We start from the raw sequence: 17,206 nt of genomic DNA, 5'->3' as shown, positions 1-17,206 counted from the left end.
GTCAACCAATCACCAAGTAGTCACCAAGTAGTTAATATAATTAGCTTCAAATTATTTTAATTTTTTTTCATAGTATTAATAAAATACTTGGTAAATAAATATATAACATTATTTTGTACTATAACTTTGATATTTAATTACAAGATATTGTAAAAATAAGATAATGGACAATGTAATGAATATCAATTGATAAATTTGAATGTAAAGAATCTTTGCATGAGAGAAAATAAAGACAATATAACTAATGAAATTATTTCTCTTATTTAATTTAATTTTTTGATAATGAATAATTTTTTCAAATAAAGGTATTGTAGACACATAATTCTAAATTAAAGAAATACATATGTATCATTTTTTATTATAACTACTAATTTATTTAATTTAATAAGAGTAAAATAGAGTGAGAAACTTAATTATGTCAAATTTGATTGAGATGAGGTTCGAACCTAAGACCTTTCTTATAGAAATTAATGGCTAAGTTAAAAGTTAACGGAATATTAACGGAGAAGAGAATATTTAACGGAAAACTTAACGGATAATCATAAAAGTAAGGTTAAATTAGGTAATCTCTATTAATAATATTAATCTGAATTATCTTAACAATCTATTTGATTAAATAATTCATCTGAACCATCCATTTGATTAAATAATTTGACCGCCATTTTTTCTATCCATTTTAGGTCTAACTCTCTTTGGCTCTTATTAGTATAGTAGATATATATATATATATATATATATATATATATATATATATATATATGTATATGTATGTATGTATGTATGTATATATATATTTGTATATATACATACATATATATATATATACGTATGTGTGTATATATATATATATATACGTATGTGTGTATATATATATATATATATATGTATGTATATATACACATATATATATATACATACATATATATATATATATATATTTATTTATTTATATTTATACACACACATACACATATACGACACACATAATTACTAGGGCTATATATGGGAGTGGGGTGGGGGTAGGGAGAGTGAGTACATCTGTTTCCAATGTAGATCCGCCCCTGCTTACACTCAGAAGACAAACTGCTTTAATTTGTGTATAACCTTTTAATGAAAAGACAAGTTGCACTATGTTAAATCACAATTCACAAATCATAATGTGAAAAACTCGTATTGTTTTGTGATAATTCATCGTTCATTACTCTTTGAAGAGCTTGTGGCCAATTACCATTTTTTTAATCTCATTAGTGTCTTTCCCAATTTCGTAGAGTTTGACATCGCGAAAGAAGCTAACACTACACCAAAAAGGTTTCTTAGAGGCGGTTAATTTATTATTTAGAGGCGGTTTACAACCGNCCGCCTCTAAATATATCTATTTATTTGTTCATTTAAATCTTAGTGGCGGTTATTACGTGTCGCTAAATATTTTTTATTTATTTTTAAAAATATTAGAGGCGATTATTTAAGCGTCGCTAAATATTTTATAATTACATTATTATGTTTTTACAATTATCATTTAATTATATTTCTTCAAAAATCTATATATTCAAATACGTATTGCAATCACAAATAAACTCTATGTACACATTTAATTGGAAAGAAAATCAATTGTAATTAATATTTGTCAAATAATATTTGCAATCACAAAACACTATTCTTCAAATACACGAAGCTGAGCAGATGCAATGCAGGAAAGCATGACAATGAATACAACACAATGAATGAATACACGAAGCTGAGCAAGATGCAGGAGCTGTTGCTCAATTAGGAACTAGCAATTGGGAACTAGAGGCATTTGATTCACCCAGCCAAAGCTTCAAAAGTAGCCTTCAATGAAGCAATGTTTCCATCTTCTCCCAAGGGAATTGCAAATTCACCATCATAGTTTAAGGAGTGAAAAATTCTTCCGCCAAACACAAAGTCTTCAACCTGCAATGTAGCACTCATCAGCACAAGTTTCAGAGTCAATTATAGGCGACGAAAGAATTTTAAAACATTATGGAACTGATCAATTTTAAAACAAGACTCACTGCACTCAGAAGCAACCACGGCAAAGCCCTTCCCTCCATTCAATACATTATTGAACATTTCTTTGAATTTTTCCATAGCCTTAGATCGTACATGTCCTAGCATGGATTGGTAGGCCGATTGGACAAGCTACAACATAAGAAAAGAATAACATCATGAAGAACCGGCATGTAGCAGAAAAGAAAACACCAATATATCACTCTTGGAACTGTATTTCTCTATGACGTTCTCATCAGCTCCTTCTCAAAAATTATTTTTGAAAAAGATAGATATACCAATCCAGAACAAATATATCCTATCAAGAAGGTAGTAAATATTATTGAACTGATTTATTAGAGCAAGTTCTGAGAGTGTGATAGGGGAAGATGGACTGCTCTAAAGCTTTGATATTTGAAAATAACATAATATAGTTATAAATTACAATTCTAAACGCGCGGGGGGGTGGGGGTGGGGTGGGGGTGGTGATAAGTGACCCGTTGCTTTTGAAATTTGAAGAATACTAAATGGACATAACATTTGGGCCTATGGCATCCATGTGTAAATAGCAAAAACTTTAGTGTTCTGAGCCAACATTACATGCAACAATTTCTCTTCCAACACTTTTCTTTTGCCACTCTTACTTCTGTCTCTGGTCAACACCATTTCTATGATATGATCACATTAAAATTAAATAATAATGATGTTCTTTACTTTAGCGGAAACAATGGGAGCACAATGCAATTAACTAAATCATTCCAAAATTAAGTAAATATACCTCATTTGCAGAAAAAGCAGTATATTTTTCATTGAAAATTTCTTCACATCCTACAGTGGCCACCATAACCTTTATTTATACCACACAATCATATATATCACCAAGAAACTAGAAAAATACTTAACTAGAAAATTCATGCTAGATTTGTAGGTAATAACCTTGTGAAGATCAAGATCCTTGTTTTCTTTTATAATTTTCCATATTTGCTGTGCACTAAATGAAAAACCTGAAGCAGGAACAACTGCCCTCCTATCTCCAGCAAGCCCGCGAGGTTCAATAGAGTGAAAGAACCGTTGTCTTAGGTTAGCCACTTTCATGGGAAAAAAAACACAATTTACAGAGTTAAATGTGAGATATACCATATTCCAACGTTGTCGTCTTTTGCACGATGATGAAGATCTGGCCATCTCTTTATCATATCTCTTCACTATTTCCCACAGGGTATGAACATCTTCATACTCACAAGTCTTTACAGCATGATGCAGTTTCACAAGCCCTGTTAAGTTTTAGCATGATAAATACTCCCATTGTCAGATTGGTAAATCCATGAATAAATGTAGAATTCCCAAACAGATATCTATACGAATATATGGATAGTGACGAAATTTCTATCCCCTGGTTTTGCAGATACTAAATAATTCTCCGTAGTAATAATCATCATCTTGACTTAAGATCGTGTAAGCTAAAAAGCACTCTATAAATAAAATCATCTATTTTAACTTGTTCAAGAACAGATTTATCACTTCGTTTTCACTGAAATGCCCATCAAATCCCTCAAATGCATCCCCAATCTACCCCTGCCNACAATTACAATTTTATGAAATGAGTGGGAGAAAAACACATTTCTTACCACCAAAGCCTCTTTTGCTTGTAGATGCTTGCAAATCCGGGTGAACAAGCAAAGATAACTACACATATAAGTTACATAAGTACATTAGGTCAATTATACATGAATTAGACAAATAATTAAAAGAAAGCTGTTTCATTAAGCTCAACAATAAACCCTAGATTTCTCGAATCCTTCACATCACTACATCGCAACTAGTCGAAATCACATAGACGCGAAACAAAGATTGAAGACATACAATAGACTTACAGCCTGGGTGGACTCACTCCTCCGCGACCAAACACCTCTGCCTCACACTCAGCCGGGTCTTCCAACTGGAAATCCAGAAGTCGAGATTTTTCTTCTATATCTGTCGTAGAGGAGGGCGGGAGGGCGGGCGAGCGGGCAAGCGGCGGAAGGCAGTATTCGAGTCTGTAGTGTCGTCGTAGCCTCGCAGTGAAGGTCAGGGGAGGCGTCACCATCGTCGTCAACGCAGGGGAAGTCAGGGGAGGCGTCGTCGGACGTCCGATTCTGCGGTGTCCGCTGCTGCGACTTTAAGTGTTTAGAGAATATATAAATACAATATAACTAGAAATAATTTTTTAAAAAGAGATTTAGTGGCAATTATGATGAATTGTATCAAGTAATTATTGCTAAAAATTAATTATTTAGATTTGCATATTAAATTAGGGGCGGTTTTTATAACCGCCTCAAAATAGTTATTTAGAGGCGGTTATATATAACCGCCGCTAAGTATATGTCGCTAAACAATTAGTTTATTGTAGTGATAAGTGTCCAGTTGGGTACTTGTTTACATACTCATTACCTTCAAGCCACTGAATAGCTTGCAAGAATGAAGCTAATTACATTATTAAGGATGATAGTATTCGAACACCGTACCATATAACATTGTGCATTTTGTAATAGTTTTGCCTTGGATCCAATAGAACCAAAGGCTATATAGTTGAGAGAAATGTAATACCAGAAATAACAACAAAGCCTCTACATGCCAAGGCATAATAAACTTTCACAAGCGACGCTATGCTCTATAAAACTCTTCATTCTAGAAAGATTTCTTAGGAGAAGGAACATGATTCCTCCGTATTCTTACTTCATTCTAAAACCTAAAGAGAAATTAGAAACTAATACTCATAAAGTGCTTTGGATAATATTTCGTAAAACTTATTGATGATACAAATTGAGCGGAAAGACATTCTTTTAAAAGACTCAAGGATGCTTATGGACATAATATAATGCAATAATTACAGAGAAGAATAATTTACATAAGTGGCCAACTAGATAAGCTAACCTGACCTTAACAAAACTAACTTTCCAAAAGACTAAAGCAAAACACTATACTGCACACTGATAACGCTAACAAGCCAGTGAGCGGTCATGATTGACATATCTTTTGGGATAAGATATGCTTTTGCAGAGATAAGATTTACTTTTGACTTATAAACTTTTCCCTTTTCATTGTGTTGGATTCCATTTAGGCTGTCTTTCTTTCATGCTTATTCGTCCTCCTGAGAATGATAAATCCATCATTGAGTCTTCATCAGAAGCAGTGTCACTTTCTGTAGAGTAATTTGGGTAACCCAATTAAGCCAATTTTAATTAGCTATTCATTCCAATTTTTTTTTTTAATAAAGAAAAAAACTATGGTTTTCACAAAGTCTTTAAGCATGCATCAATGAATAAAATACTCTCGTGGAAGTTTTTGATTTAGTTTCATGTGTTGGAAGCTATATAAATTGATGTTCACCAATGGGCTTCCCGAATTGCTTTCGTTGACGAACATACGAGAGTACCACATCAAGACATGCCTACATCATTCCAATTTCCAAGAGGTCTATATATGATGTTGCTACTAGAAGTTGAATATATATATATATGTGTGTGTTTTAATTTGCTGAACATACATGTGATGTCGAAGAATATATGCAGGTGAAGTTTGGGTCTGAAAGACTATGTCTTCATGCGCTCATAGAGGAGAGCAGGAGGAGCTTTAAATTTACTAAAAACCAAGTACAAGAAAAGAGCAATACAAGTCGGGTGTGCAGGTTCCCACATCGACTAAAAACAAAATGTGGAACCAAGCAGCGGCATATAAACATGGGCCGGGTGTGACTGGAATCCATACTTACCTGGACGGGATTAATGGGCGATCAATAAGGCCCATGGTCTAAGTTGGTGACTTCCATTGCACTTTGGAGGGGTATCAATTTAAGGTCTACCCTATGGGTGGAGCCTACGTCATAATTTGTGGTAGAGGGGGCCTGCGTTCGCGCGGCCCCTATCCAATTTATTTGCTAAATTTTGGGCTTATGTGGTTGGGCCTCTACTTTGGGTTCCTTTTAAGTTTAGTTTAATTTGGTCTTATTATGTTATCTATTTATGATATTATTCGTACCTCACCTATTCAGAATGGAGTTACACTTGTGAGTAAATTTATTATACTATTTAGGTTATTGTAATGCCTTATAAATGAAATATAAATGAAAATGAAAATGTAATATAATTTATTAATAATAAATATTGTAATATTTATAATTGCACCACTGACAAAGTAATTTATACAAGTATATTAATATTTATAAAATGTTAGTACTTGTTAAAGAAATTTTAATACTTATAAGTAAATAAATATCAAAACTAATTATTTGAATAAAGTTTATGTTGAATTTTGTATTGTATTTTTTAAAACCTCTAACATATTCGTAGTGTATATTTAACAATTATGCTAATTCTGATTGCGATGGGGCTCGAAAAATTTATACTAACGGAATACATGGTTATTTAAAGGGAGAAAATAATATAATAAAAGATAAAATAGAAAAAAAATTAAAATTAAAATAATCTAAATCATTAATTTTATTAAATAATTGGACAAACATTTTTTTAGTTCTCATTATAATTTCATATATATATATATATAAACACGCACACATATTATTGATACCATTATAATAAATTCATCTATAATTTTTTTAGTACAATAAAATGATTTATATAATTATTTATTAAACAAGGTAATATTATATTAGTACAACCCAAACTAAATAGTCAAAGTAATACTCACTCTGTCATTTTTTATTTGTCTTATTATTCTTTGGTCAATTTTAATTTAAATTTTCTTTTACTTATTTTTAAATTTATTTTTTTCGTGTTTAGTAGTACTTTAAATGTAGTTTATAAATATATAAATTTTGTATACTAATACTAATTCATTTAAAAATATATATACTAATACTAAACTTAATATTAAGAAAAATTTAAATTAAAGTAACTTCAGTCCAGCCTCATTAATCAATCAAACACATAAAATGGAACGAATAAATATTACATTCCTAAAATCTTACATTATATTTCAAGAGAAAATCGTATTAGAGCAATCTTATTAATGAGATTTTTGGATTGATTTTTGTCATAGACATGTAGGATAGAGTGGATAAATAGAAGAGGAAAAAGAAAAAAATTAAAAAGCTTGACAACAAAAAATAGGAAAAAAATAAGGGAAAATGACACTTTTTTCCCCTATGTTATATGCTTATAGCACTTTTCCCTCCTGTGTTATTAAAGTGGCTGTTTTCCCCCCTCAGTTATTTTAAAAGTGGTAGTTTTCTCCCTTGTAATGTTAAATTGACATTTTTGCCCGTAAAATAACTATTTCATTTATTTGTATTCTCCAATCAATTGTTACTAATATATATGGAAGATCACGGTTCGATACGAACCTAATCGAACACTGTAGCAATTGAACTTAAATAGTATAGACGGTTACGGTTACGATTCAGAACCGAAAAAATAAAATAAAATAATTGTTAAATTTAGACTATTTTTAAATAAGAAATAAAATTATAAAAATAAATAAATAAATAAATTTTTTTTGATTGGCGGTTCAAAATCGAAATTGGAACCGAACCGTACCGATTTATCAAAATAAGTGTTTGATCATTTTCACTATATATGACTGTGGCTAAGTTCCGGTTCACGGTTCAACAATTATTTAATTTTAAATTTTTCGGTTCTGAATCGTAACCAGAACCGTCCATACTATTTCGGTATGATTGTTACAGTGTTTGGTTAGGTTCGAACCGAATCGTGATCATCTATACATATAAATAATAATTTGTTGGAGAAAAAAATAAATGAAATGATTATTTTGAAGGGTAACAATGTCTATTTAATATTTCAGGAGGAAAAATTATCACTTTAATAACACAGGGGAGAAAAGTGCCATATGCACATAACATAGGAAGAAAAAGTGCCATAATGTGATATTTACACGCTGGCACGTGTAGCGCTAGGTGCAGCGCACCAAACTCGCACATGCAAGTTTCCTTTCCCTATTTCTTCTCAATTAATAGGGCATACTTTAAAACTAATTTTGTAGGAGGAAAAATCATTAAAAAATCCACCCTTTCCATTAATATAAAAACCAATCTCAAGTTCTTTGATCTGCAAAAACTTCAAAAAAAAAAAAATTAATGTTTTTTTTTTTTTGTTATTTTTTACACCAAACAACAATATACTAATGGGCTTTTGCTCTTAGTTAAGATAAATCTTGCACTATGTGAACCAAAAGTCTCTCCTTAATATTTAAAATTGTATATCTTCTTTGCTTGCGTCTACGATCGGATGATGACTCATGACTGCATCAATCAATGAATTGGATATATATTCATAATTCATATTCATAGATATATCCTCCAGCTCAGAACCTTCACACCCATTCTCTATCCTGCTATTCTTCTGCTCTTTGCTCTGCAACGCCATTCTCAAAGAAATGCACAAGTTATTTGCTGCCAGGTCCTTAACCTCTGCTTTATTTAAAAATCGACCCCGTCATCAGCTCCTCGCTGCTTTCTCTACTTCTTTACTCTTCGATGATACCCAGATACAGGTCTCTTCTGCATCTACCTCTCTTATCTATAATTTCTTGTTGAAATAAAATTTGGTGTTAATGGATTGGAGATGAAATAAAATTTGGTGTGAATGGGTTGGAGATAGAAATAAAATTTGGTTCAGAATTTGGGTTGGAGATTGAAAAAATTTTGGTGTAAGAATATACTGAAAATATTTCTTTTTGTGTAAAATTTGGTGTTTTGGGTGGGAGATGGCCTAATGGTGTTTTTTTTTTTTTTTTTTTTTTGGTTTCAGTTTAAAGAAAGTGTTTCTCAGTTTGCTCAAGAACATATTGCCCCTCATGCGGAAAAAATCGATAAAACGAATTACTTTCCACAGGTTGTATACAATTTTTTTGTTGGGGTGCTTATGTGTTTTAAAGCTTTTTTTTTTTTTTTTTTTTTTCAAGAAATTATTGTGATCATATGCTGATGGTCATATATTTCAGGATGTTAATTTATGGAAATTGATGGGTGATTTTAATCTCCATGGAATTACTGCTCCAGGTAGAACATTTCATCATTGCACTAAATGATATTCTTATCGTGAGAATTTAGGAAAATTGTAATTTATGCCCCTCACAATATTTTTTTATTTAAAAAAAAAAAGTGTTGAATGAAGTACTATGAGCTTCAGATATATTTGTCAGACCTGATTTTATTTTGATTAGATTTGCTACTCCATTTTTTAAAGTGTATGAGTTAATCTATTGCATTTTTGTAGAGGAATATGGAGGCCTTGGCCTTGGCTACATATATCACTGTATAGCTTTGGAAGAAATTAGTCGTGCCTCTGGATCAGTTGGCCTTTCCTTTGGTGCCCATTCTAACCTATGCATTAATCAGTTGGTAAATAATACTTTGAATATTATTTTATAAAGGAATGTGTATTACTGCCTCCTCGTTTTTTACTAATATTTAAGATTTTTGTAGGTGAGGAATGCAAATCCTGATCAGAAGCAAAAGTATTTGCCAAAGGTTCCAAAATTTTGATTTTTATCTTTTTGGTTGTCTTGTGTTCATCCTGTATGTTTGATGCATGCATGTGATAAATGTATAATTAAAGGTGCTTTCTTGGTGGTAAACTCCAACGCTTCTTTCAGTATCGCAATGCTTATTTGATTTCAATATTTAGTACTACATTGCAACCAGAAGATTTAAATATTATAAAAAAAAATTCACTTTTTAAATCTGTATGCAATTGCACATTGGTTCTCTCAAGATTTTTCCCTCAGCAATGAGTCAAAATTTCTTTTTTTATGCTAATACTTTACTTTGTTTTTCTCAGTTTCAATTAGATATGAAATTACTTGTTTTCTGGCTAACTTTTTTCTCTATCTTCATTTGGTGAAGCTAATTAGTGGCGAGCATGTTGGGGCTCTTGCAATGAGTGAACCCAATGGTACTTGTCCTAGAATTTTATTTATTCCAGAGTTGTTTTCTCCCTCCCTCTATAAACCGATTCTAGTAGAGGTTTATGAATGAGTTCATTGGGTTTTTAATGGTTTCTGATTAATTCGGTTCCCATTTCAGCTGGCTCAGATGTTGTTAGCATGAAATGCAGAGCTGATCGTGTTGATGGGGGTTATGTTCTGAATGGGAATAAGATGTGGTGCACCAATGGTCCTGTGGCTCAGACTCTGGTATCATTCCTCACAATTCCTTTCTTTTGGTGGAGCCATTGTCCCATTTTCATTGCTTTATATAGTATCTGATTGTGACTGGTTTGAAGTTGATGCTAAAATTCTTATTCTATAAATATTTCCATCTGATATTAAATTTTGGACTTTTGAAACATAATATAGCCTATTGGGTGAAGACAAAAAAAGGAATCTCATTGCAGTATTTTGATCTCTAGATTTGATCTTTGTTGGAGTATTATCTTTGAACATGCAGCCATTTGTTGAGGGTACCCCTTGAATTGCCATTTTTTAGTTTGTATACATTTTATGAATAGACCTTTAGTCTGCTGCAGATAACTGAATTCTTGTTCACAATATGCTTTTTTGATGGTCTTGTCTGAAGAATTTACTATTTTCCTTCATTCTCTTTGTAGTTCTTCTGGAATATCTCTTCTGTGATGAATAATAGTCTTCCTTGAACAATAGGATTGATGGTACTTTAGTATAGTTGTTATCCTTGTCAACATCATCATCTTATTATTCTTTTTCTGTTAGGAATGATTTTTTGCTATTCCATCATTGATAAATTAGATTGGGTCAGGTTGTTTATGCAAAAACAGATATTGCTGCTCGCTCAAAAGGAATCACAGCTTTTATCATTGAGAAGGGAATGCCAGGGTATGTACTTCATCTTGATTCTGAAGAAATAAAGGGCTTTGGGGGGGGGGGGGGGGGGGGAGGGCATTTTTGATTGCATACCGGTATCAATATGCATGTGCTTAACAAGGTTAAGTTTTACACGTCTTAGAGCTTGTGTTGCACTTTCGGATGTATTTCTCACTCTTTCTCTTTGCAGTTTCAGTACTGCCCAGAAATTAGACAAACTTGGGATGAGAGGAAGTGATACGTATGTTTGTCTTATCCTGAAGCCTGTATATACCTGCTTTTGCTCACCCCTCTGTGTGGAAAATGGGCTGACACTTGTATTTTTTACCCTGTAGGTGTGAGCTTGTGTTTGAAAATTGCTTTGTTCCAGAAGAAAATGTTCTGGGAGAGGAAGGGAAAGGTATTTGCCCTGACAACTAATGTTAATTTAGTCTGTTCTTTTAATCTCAGAAAGCAATGCGTTTGAGGTTTCAATAGCATTTTTGTAAAATGTGGGAAACCTTAATAGATATGCAAGGAAAACAATAACATTAAGGGAGCTAAATTGAACTAGTGAATGGGATTATATTCAAAGTGAGAAGTATTATTGCCTGTGTTAGTTTAAATTCATTACTCACCCGTGATGGGGCAACATTTTGGGGCTTTAATATTTCGTGTCGGTCTTTTCGACAGAAGAATAATTGTTCAATTTTCAAGTATTTATCAGCATAAAGTGTAATGTTTCTTGGCCTGACTTGTCTACTTCAGGAGTTTATGTCATGATGTCGGGCCTAGATTTGGAAAGACTTGTTCTAGCTGCCGGACCTCTTGGAATTATGCAAGCATGTCTTGATGTGGTACTTCCATATGTTCGTCAACGAGAGCAATTCGGGAGGGCCATTGGCGAACACCAATTTATACAGGTTCCAACACATATGAAACTAATGCAAAAACTTATTTTATTCGTTGTTGCATGCTTAAAGACAACTTTTTTTTTTCTTTTAATGCAGGGGAAAGTTGCCGACATGTATACTGCATTGCAGTCCTCAAGGTTGAAGTTTCCTTTAGTAATTTTGTCTCTCACGATTTTTATAAAGTATGCAGCTCTTATACTAACTCTTCTTCTTACATGATTGCAGATCATATGTCTATTCGGTTGCCAGAGACTGTGACAATGGGAAGGTTGATCCAAAGGTTGGATGTTGCGTACTGCTATCACTTCGCCTAATGTTTACATATTATCGCTCGTGGATAATCTTTGTGGTCTTCTTTGCTTTATTTAGATGTTGAACAAATAATGTCGGGACTAGATTTCGTCATTGATTCTAACGTTATAAATCTCTCAGGATTGTGCAGGTGTAATTCTCTGTGCAGCTGAAAGAGCCACTCAAGTTGCTCTTCAGGTGAGAAGAATTCTGGCAATAGCTTTCACCACAATTTTACCATATCCAGTTTTACGATAGAGTTTGCATTTCCCTATGCCGCCAAAACGCTTCTTTCAACTAGCCTCTGGTTCTACGACTGCTTTTTCGAATCTGTATCTCTAGATTGTACTGGATCCAAGGCAAAAATACTGCAAAATGTAAAAGGCTATGTGGGATTCGAATATTATCATTGTTAATGTAGTTAGCTTCATTCTTGCAGGCTATTCAGTGTCTTGGCGGTAATGGGTATGTAAACGAGTACCCGACTGGGCGTTTCCTTCGCGATGCCAAACTCTACGAGATTGGGGCAGGCACTAGCGAGATTAGAAGAATGATAATTGGTCGCGAGCTCTTTAAAGAGCAATGAACGATGAATTACCATTTACGACTTTACGATACTACGAGTTCTTCATGTTATGGCTTGTGATCTAACACAGTGCAATTGAAGCAGCTTGGCTTGGCAGAGAGTGCAAGGTTAACACAATGGCAGCTTTTCTGCCCAATAATAAGGCCTTGTTTGTACCATGCCCACAACCCAAAACAGGAAAATTTTCCAAACATGGAATGTGGGGATCATGGCAAGGCAAGGCAAGTTGCCCTTTTATATAGTTTTCCAATTGTAATGAACAATTGCAAAAGAATATTATTAATCTAATATCATATTATATTATATTTGAACTTGTCCTGTGAACTTTGGTTGAAATTGCATATTATGATGTTGCTGTCTTGAGCCTTAACATAATCCTTAGAATATTGAGAGATTATTCCACTGAAGCTTTGAATCAACTTTTTCCATTTTCACAACCCCAAGCAACAGAACAGCAAGACATACATATGATCTGCAATTATTTGTGAAGAGAAGTGTGGTTTTAGATTTGCATCTTATTACCATACATCTCTTAGATACACCAATTTTGGTACCATTTTCACTTTTGTGGATGCAATAAATATGCTAAAGAATTTAGATTTTGTAAGAAAAACAGCAAAAGAAAAGAGCTAAAATGAATAAGAAAAGAGCAGCAGAAGAAGTGTTTCATTTGCATACCCAAGGGGTTCCCACATCGGCTGAACACAAACAGTGGAGCAGAGTAGCAGGTTATAAAAATGGGCCCAGTGCCATTGGGCAACATACTTACCTGGACGGGGTCAATGGGCGATCAACAAGGCCCATGGCCTAGGTTGATGACTTCCATTGCACTTTGGAGGGGTGTTAACCTAAGGTCTACCTTATAGGTGGAGCCTACGTCATAATTTGTGACAGAGGGGGCCTGCGTTCGCGCGGCCCCTACCCAATTTTAATTCAAAAGTTTGGGCTTGTGTAAATGGGCCTTCTTCATTTCTTCGTAGCATTTATTCAATGCCAAATTTTGGGCTTTCTGTAATTGGGCTTTAATAAAGCTGATGCGATCCATTAGGCTAAGTCATGCGGCTAAGATAATTGAATTGTAGTATATAGTAGGCTGTAGGCATGCAGTTTAGCTTAGCTTTTACTTAATAATTGCCACTAATAATTAATTAAGAATTGAATTACAGTTGAGGATTCATAACATATTAATAGTTGTATGGCCGAAACTGATAAATAAAATATTATTGTATTTGTATATAAATAGTTGAATTTTAAAATTATAAATTTTTTAGTGAATTATTTTTCCTAAATAAATAAAGATGGACATGTACATATAATATGCGAGTAAAAATTTAATTATAAGATAGACCTACCGAACTTTTTATCTTCATTTTGATGTTGTCTACCCAATTTTTGATCTTTTTGCGGAGCTCTCTTACAAAATTATGTATTTGTTTGTCGTCAGTCTCACGGTCAGCACCAGAAGTCATTTCCCTCAACTCATTTTCTAATGAAGGGATTATATCACCTAGTCTCATTGTTCTCCTTCTAGAAAGTTGATATTCCACACGTGCAGTGCATTAGAATGAACCAATCTTCCTCGTTTGTCCAGTGAAATGACAATTGGGTCACCCCAACTTGAAAAGTTGAGAAGCACTTGTATTGAAGAAATCGTAAGAATTCTGGTGCAATCCCTCTCTGTAGATCTAACACACGATAGTAGCTATAGTAAAAGTCAGGCATTTGTATATGCTCATCCAGATCATTTATAATTGGCACCCAAATCATCTTAATATAAAAGATATTTGGAGGTCATCAAATGAGGTGTAGTATTTCACACGTACACATATATGATAAGATAAGTAACTAAAGTAAGAACAAATGCTTATACATACAAGTCACTTAGTTCTTACGTACCCAAATGGTTTTTCTTTATTATTTTTGACATTGAATATCAATTTAAGAACGTCTAAGATATTTGAAGAATTATCAAACGCAAGTAATAGCGCTTGATAATTTTTTTCTGTCCTTTTTGCCTCTGCATACAAAAAATTATAAATAATCTCATAGCTAAATTATGATTTGTGGTAAAATCTATTTAATCAAAGTACTGTAATTTTGGATTTAATTAATTATTTTAATTAGAAAAATTAAGGATTATTTGTTTGCATAACAAAGTTTAACTTTTACAGTCAATTTATAATAACTTCGTATATATGCACTAGAAATTATATGATATTCATAACTATCCATGAATTATAATCATAAACATTTCGTAGCTAAATATTAAAATAAAATATTCAGCCAACCTAGTAGTGAGAGGCTGGAAGCTAGAATCTCTTTGATTTTGGTGGATACATTAGACAGTTTCGTCATTATCTCATTTTGTGACCTGAAGATTAAGAGCATGGCTAATTAATTAATTAATTAATTAAAAACAAACATAAAAAAATCAATCTTTACTATACCTATTTATGAATAGTTAATTAAACCCAATTTACACGTGTTGTTGTGCAATGTAAATTAATACTTTGAAATATTTTTCAAATTTATTATATTGTAGTAATGATTTATAGATATTTATATGAGATATTACAACTAATTATTTATAATGATTATTGAAAAATAGATTAAGGGAGAATATATGTAATTTAATTTATACAAAGCTAAATCAAGTGGTTTTACTCGAGGCTCAAAATAAGGAGGTGAGCGCAAACAACACTTCTTGCGATCCAGTAGTTCGCCAAATACATTGATGATGAATGTCGAAACTCAACCATAAGCTTTGTGAGATTAAACATGGATCTTATTGAATCATAAAAAAAAAATTCATTGTCAAGGTATAGCATTGAGTTTAGACTATTTCTTAGAGCAACCATGTTGTAGGATAGTCCTTTCCGATGACATGATTGTGAGACAACTTTAGATTTCCCTCGGATGATCTCAAAACATGCTAATAACATTACTCCTTTAGCATGCCACATATACTTTGCCAACAAACTTAATTAGTAGATAAATGGCAGTTAAGTGACTATCATCCTAGCTTACACAAGTGAAGGCTATCTAAAAATGAGAATGAAATTTAAAAGAAAAAAGTCATTAATTAATTTGTACTCAAATAAAATTGTGTGATAAATGAGGGATTTATATATACCATACCATGAAATTAAGAGAGTTGTAAAACAACAAATGAAATCTCCTTCTGGATGTGTTCTTGTAGTTGTAACCTGTCTTGCATTGCTTCTCGAGGAACCTAAACGCATACTCCATTAACACAAAGCTAGTGTGATGAAAACAAGAATGGAAATATTTCTAAGCAGGAATAATAAGAACATTTAAGAAATCTCACTTTGGTCCATGATTATTCAATGAAAATTTACTTGGTGGCATTGATATAACAGTATGAATTTGTATAATATATGCGCTGCATTTAGGTGATTCTATGATAAAAATTCATTCATGGTGCATATATATACAATGGTAATTAAATCTATATATTTGTCAAGAAAATAATTTTAAAAATAGTTTAATGCAAGTATATTAACAAACCGCATTGAAATTGAAAATGTCCTCCACAAACTTGAGAAGACAATTTGCATCAACATCTATGCCACCATTCGGATTATGTGTATCCATAATTTGTTCTATGATGATCTTCTCTTCAACATGAGTCATTTGTAGTTGTGAAATCGTTGTTCTTGATGGAAAGAGAGGTTGAGTTACCAATGTCTTGCATGTAGGTAAGATAAGAAGAAAAGAATTGGCTCTTTGAAAGGAGAATAATTAAGGTTTACTTGGATTGATTCTGGTCATGACAACGTAGCTCTTATACAATATAGAAATTAAAAATCTTGTGAAAGAATTAATTGAATTTGCTTCACTGTAAGGAAAAGAACCAAAGAGGAACATAATCATTTATTTCATTATTGAATTATTATACGAGAAGCTTGTCTTCTTGCTTACAAAACACAAAAGTAAAATATAATATCTAAGTTAAGGGTAGTATTATGTTTTGTTTTGAAAATTTTCCCATCTCTTTCCTTCCCTTACTACTTTTATTACTTATTCTTGAGAAATAAAAAAAACAAACTCCTCATGATCATATATATAATACAAATTTTATTTTGTCTAGTCTACATACAATTTTAATAATAGCTAAGCTTTTTGATAGCTTGAACAACAAACAAAACTAAAAGAAGAAAAGAGCAATGGTAAAAGAATTAACGATGGAGGTAGATATAGCTTTATCCATCTAAAGGCCAGAGAACTAAGTGATGAAGTAAAGCATTATAATATTATTTTGTGATCCAAACATGCAAACACTTTATATAAATTGTTCTACTTTCCCTCAATTCCACTAATTTTGATTTTGTACTCTTCTATATATTATTGTGTTCTTGATTCTTGATATCTTGATAACTAATACACTACTACAAATAAAAAGTGAAACACATACATACAGATTCAGCTCTTTGTTTGAAATTTCATATATGCTGTTGCTGTCTTGACCCTTAACATGATTCCTCTGAAGCTTTGAATCAACTTTTCCATTTCCACAACCCCAAGCAACAAAACAGCAAGACATACATATGATCTGCAATTATTTGTGAAGAGAAGTGTGGTTTTAGATTTGCATCTTATTACCATACATCTC

At 32.4% G+C, this 17,206-nt stretch overlaps 1 protein-coding gene, 1 long non-coding RNA gene and 2 other non-coding genes across 4 annotated transcripts; 3 read left to right on the top strand and 1 right to left on the bottom strand.

Annotated features, from left to right (window-relative positions):
* The first annotated feature begins 5,747 nt into the window (after positions 1-5,747).
* LOC116026376 lies at positions 5,748-5,908 on the top strand. The gene has a single exon (XR_004099844.1). It is a non-coding gene; the product is annotated as a U1 spliceosomal RNA (small nuclear RNA).
* Positions 5,909-8,284: 2,376 nt separating this feature from the next.
* LOC116025595 (isovaleryl-CoA dehydrogenase, mitochondrial) lies at positions 8,285-12,884 on the top strand. The gene is made up of 15 exons (XM_031266866.1): positions 8,285-8,514; positions 8,772-8,855; positions 8,965-9,022; positions 9,240-9,364; positions 9,449-9,493; positions 9,869-9,917; positions 10,049-10,158; positions 10,739-10,815; positions 10,994-11,044; positions 11,139-11,203; positions 11,551-11,705; positions 11,793-11,833; positions 11,922-11,976; positions 12,129-12,185; positions 12,427-12,884. Exons 1-15 carry the CDS (start codon positions 8,398-8,400, stop codon positions 12,571-12,573), a joined length of 1,236 nt encoding a protein of 411 aa, XP_031122726.1. The 5' UTR covers positions 8,285-8,397; the 3' UTR covers positions 12,574-12,884.
* A 450-nt stretch (positions 12,885-13,334) lies between these two features.
* Positions 13,335-13,495, top strand: LOC116026364. Its single transcript, XR_004099833.1, has one exon. It is a non-coding gene; the product is annotated as a U1 spliceosomal RNA (small nuclear RNA).
* Positions 13,496-13,994: 499 nt separating this feature from the next.
* Positions 13,995-16,264, bottom strand: LOC116024670. Its single transcript, XR_004099512.1, has 3 exons — positions 16,102-16,264; positions 15,712-15,805; positions 13,995-14,258 (listed from the first exon to the last, which is right to left on the bottom strand). It is a non-coding gene; the product is annotated as an uncharacterized LOC116024670 (long non-coding RNA).
* Between the last annotated feature and the right edge of the window lie 942 nt (positions 16,265-17,206).

The sequence above is a fragment of the Ipomoea triloba genome, chromosome 7, assembly GCF_003576645.1.
Source record: "Ipomoea triloba cultivar NCNSP0323 chromosome 7, ASM357664v1".
Lineage (NCBI taxonomy): Eukaryota > Viridiplantae > Streptophyta > Magnoliopsida > Solanales > Convolvulaceae > Ipomoea > Ipomoea triloba.
This window is presented reverse-complemented; position numbering and strand designations above follow the sequence as displayed.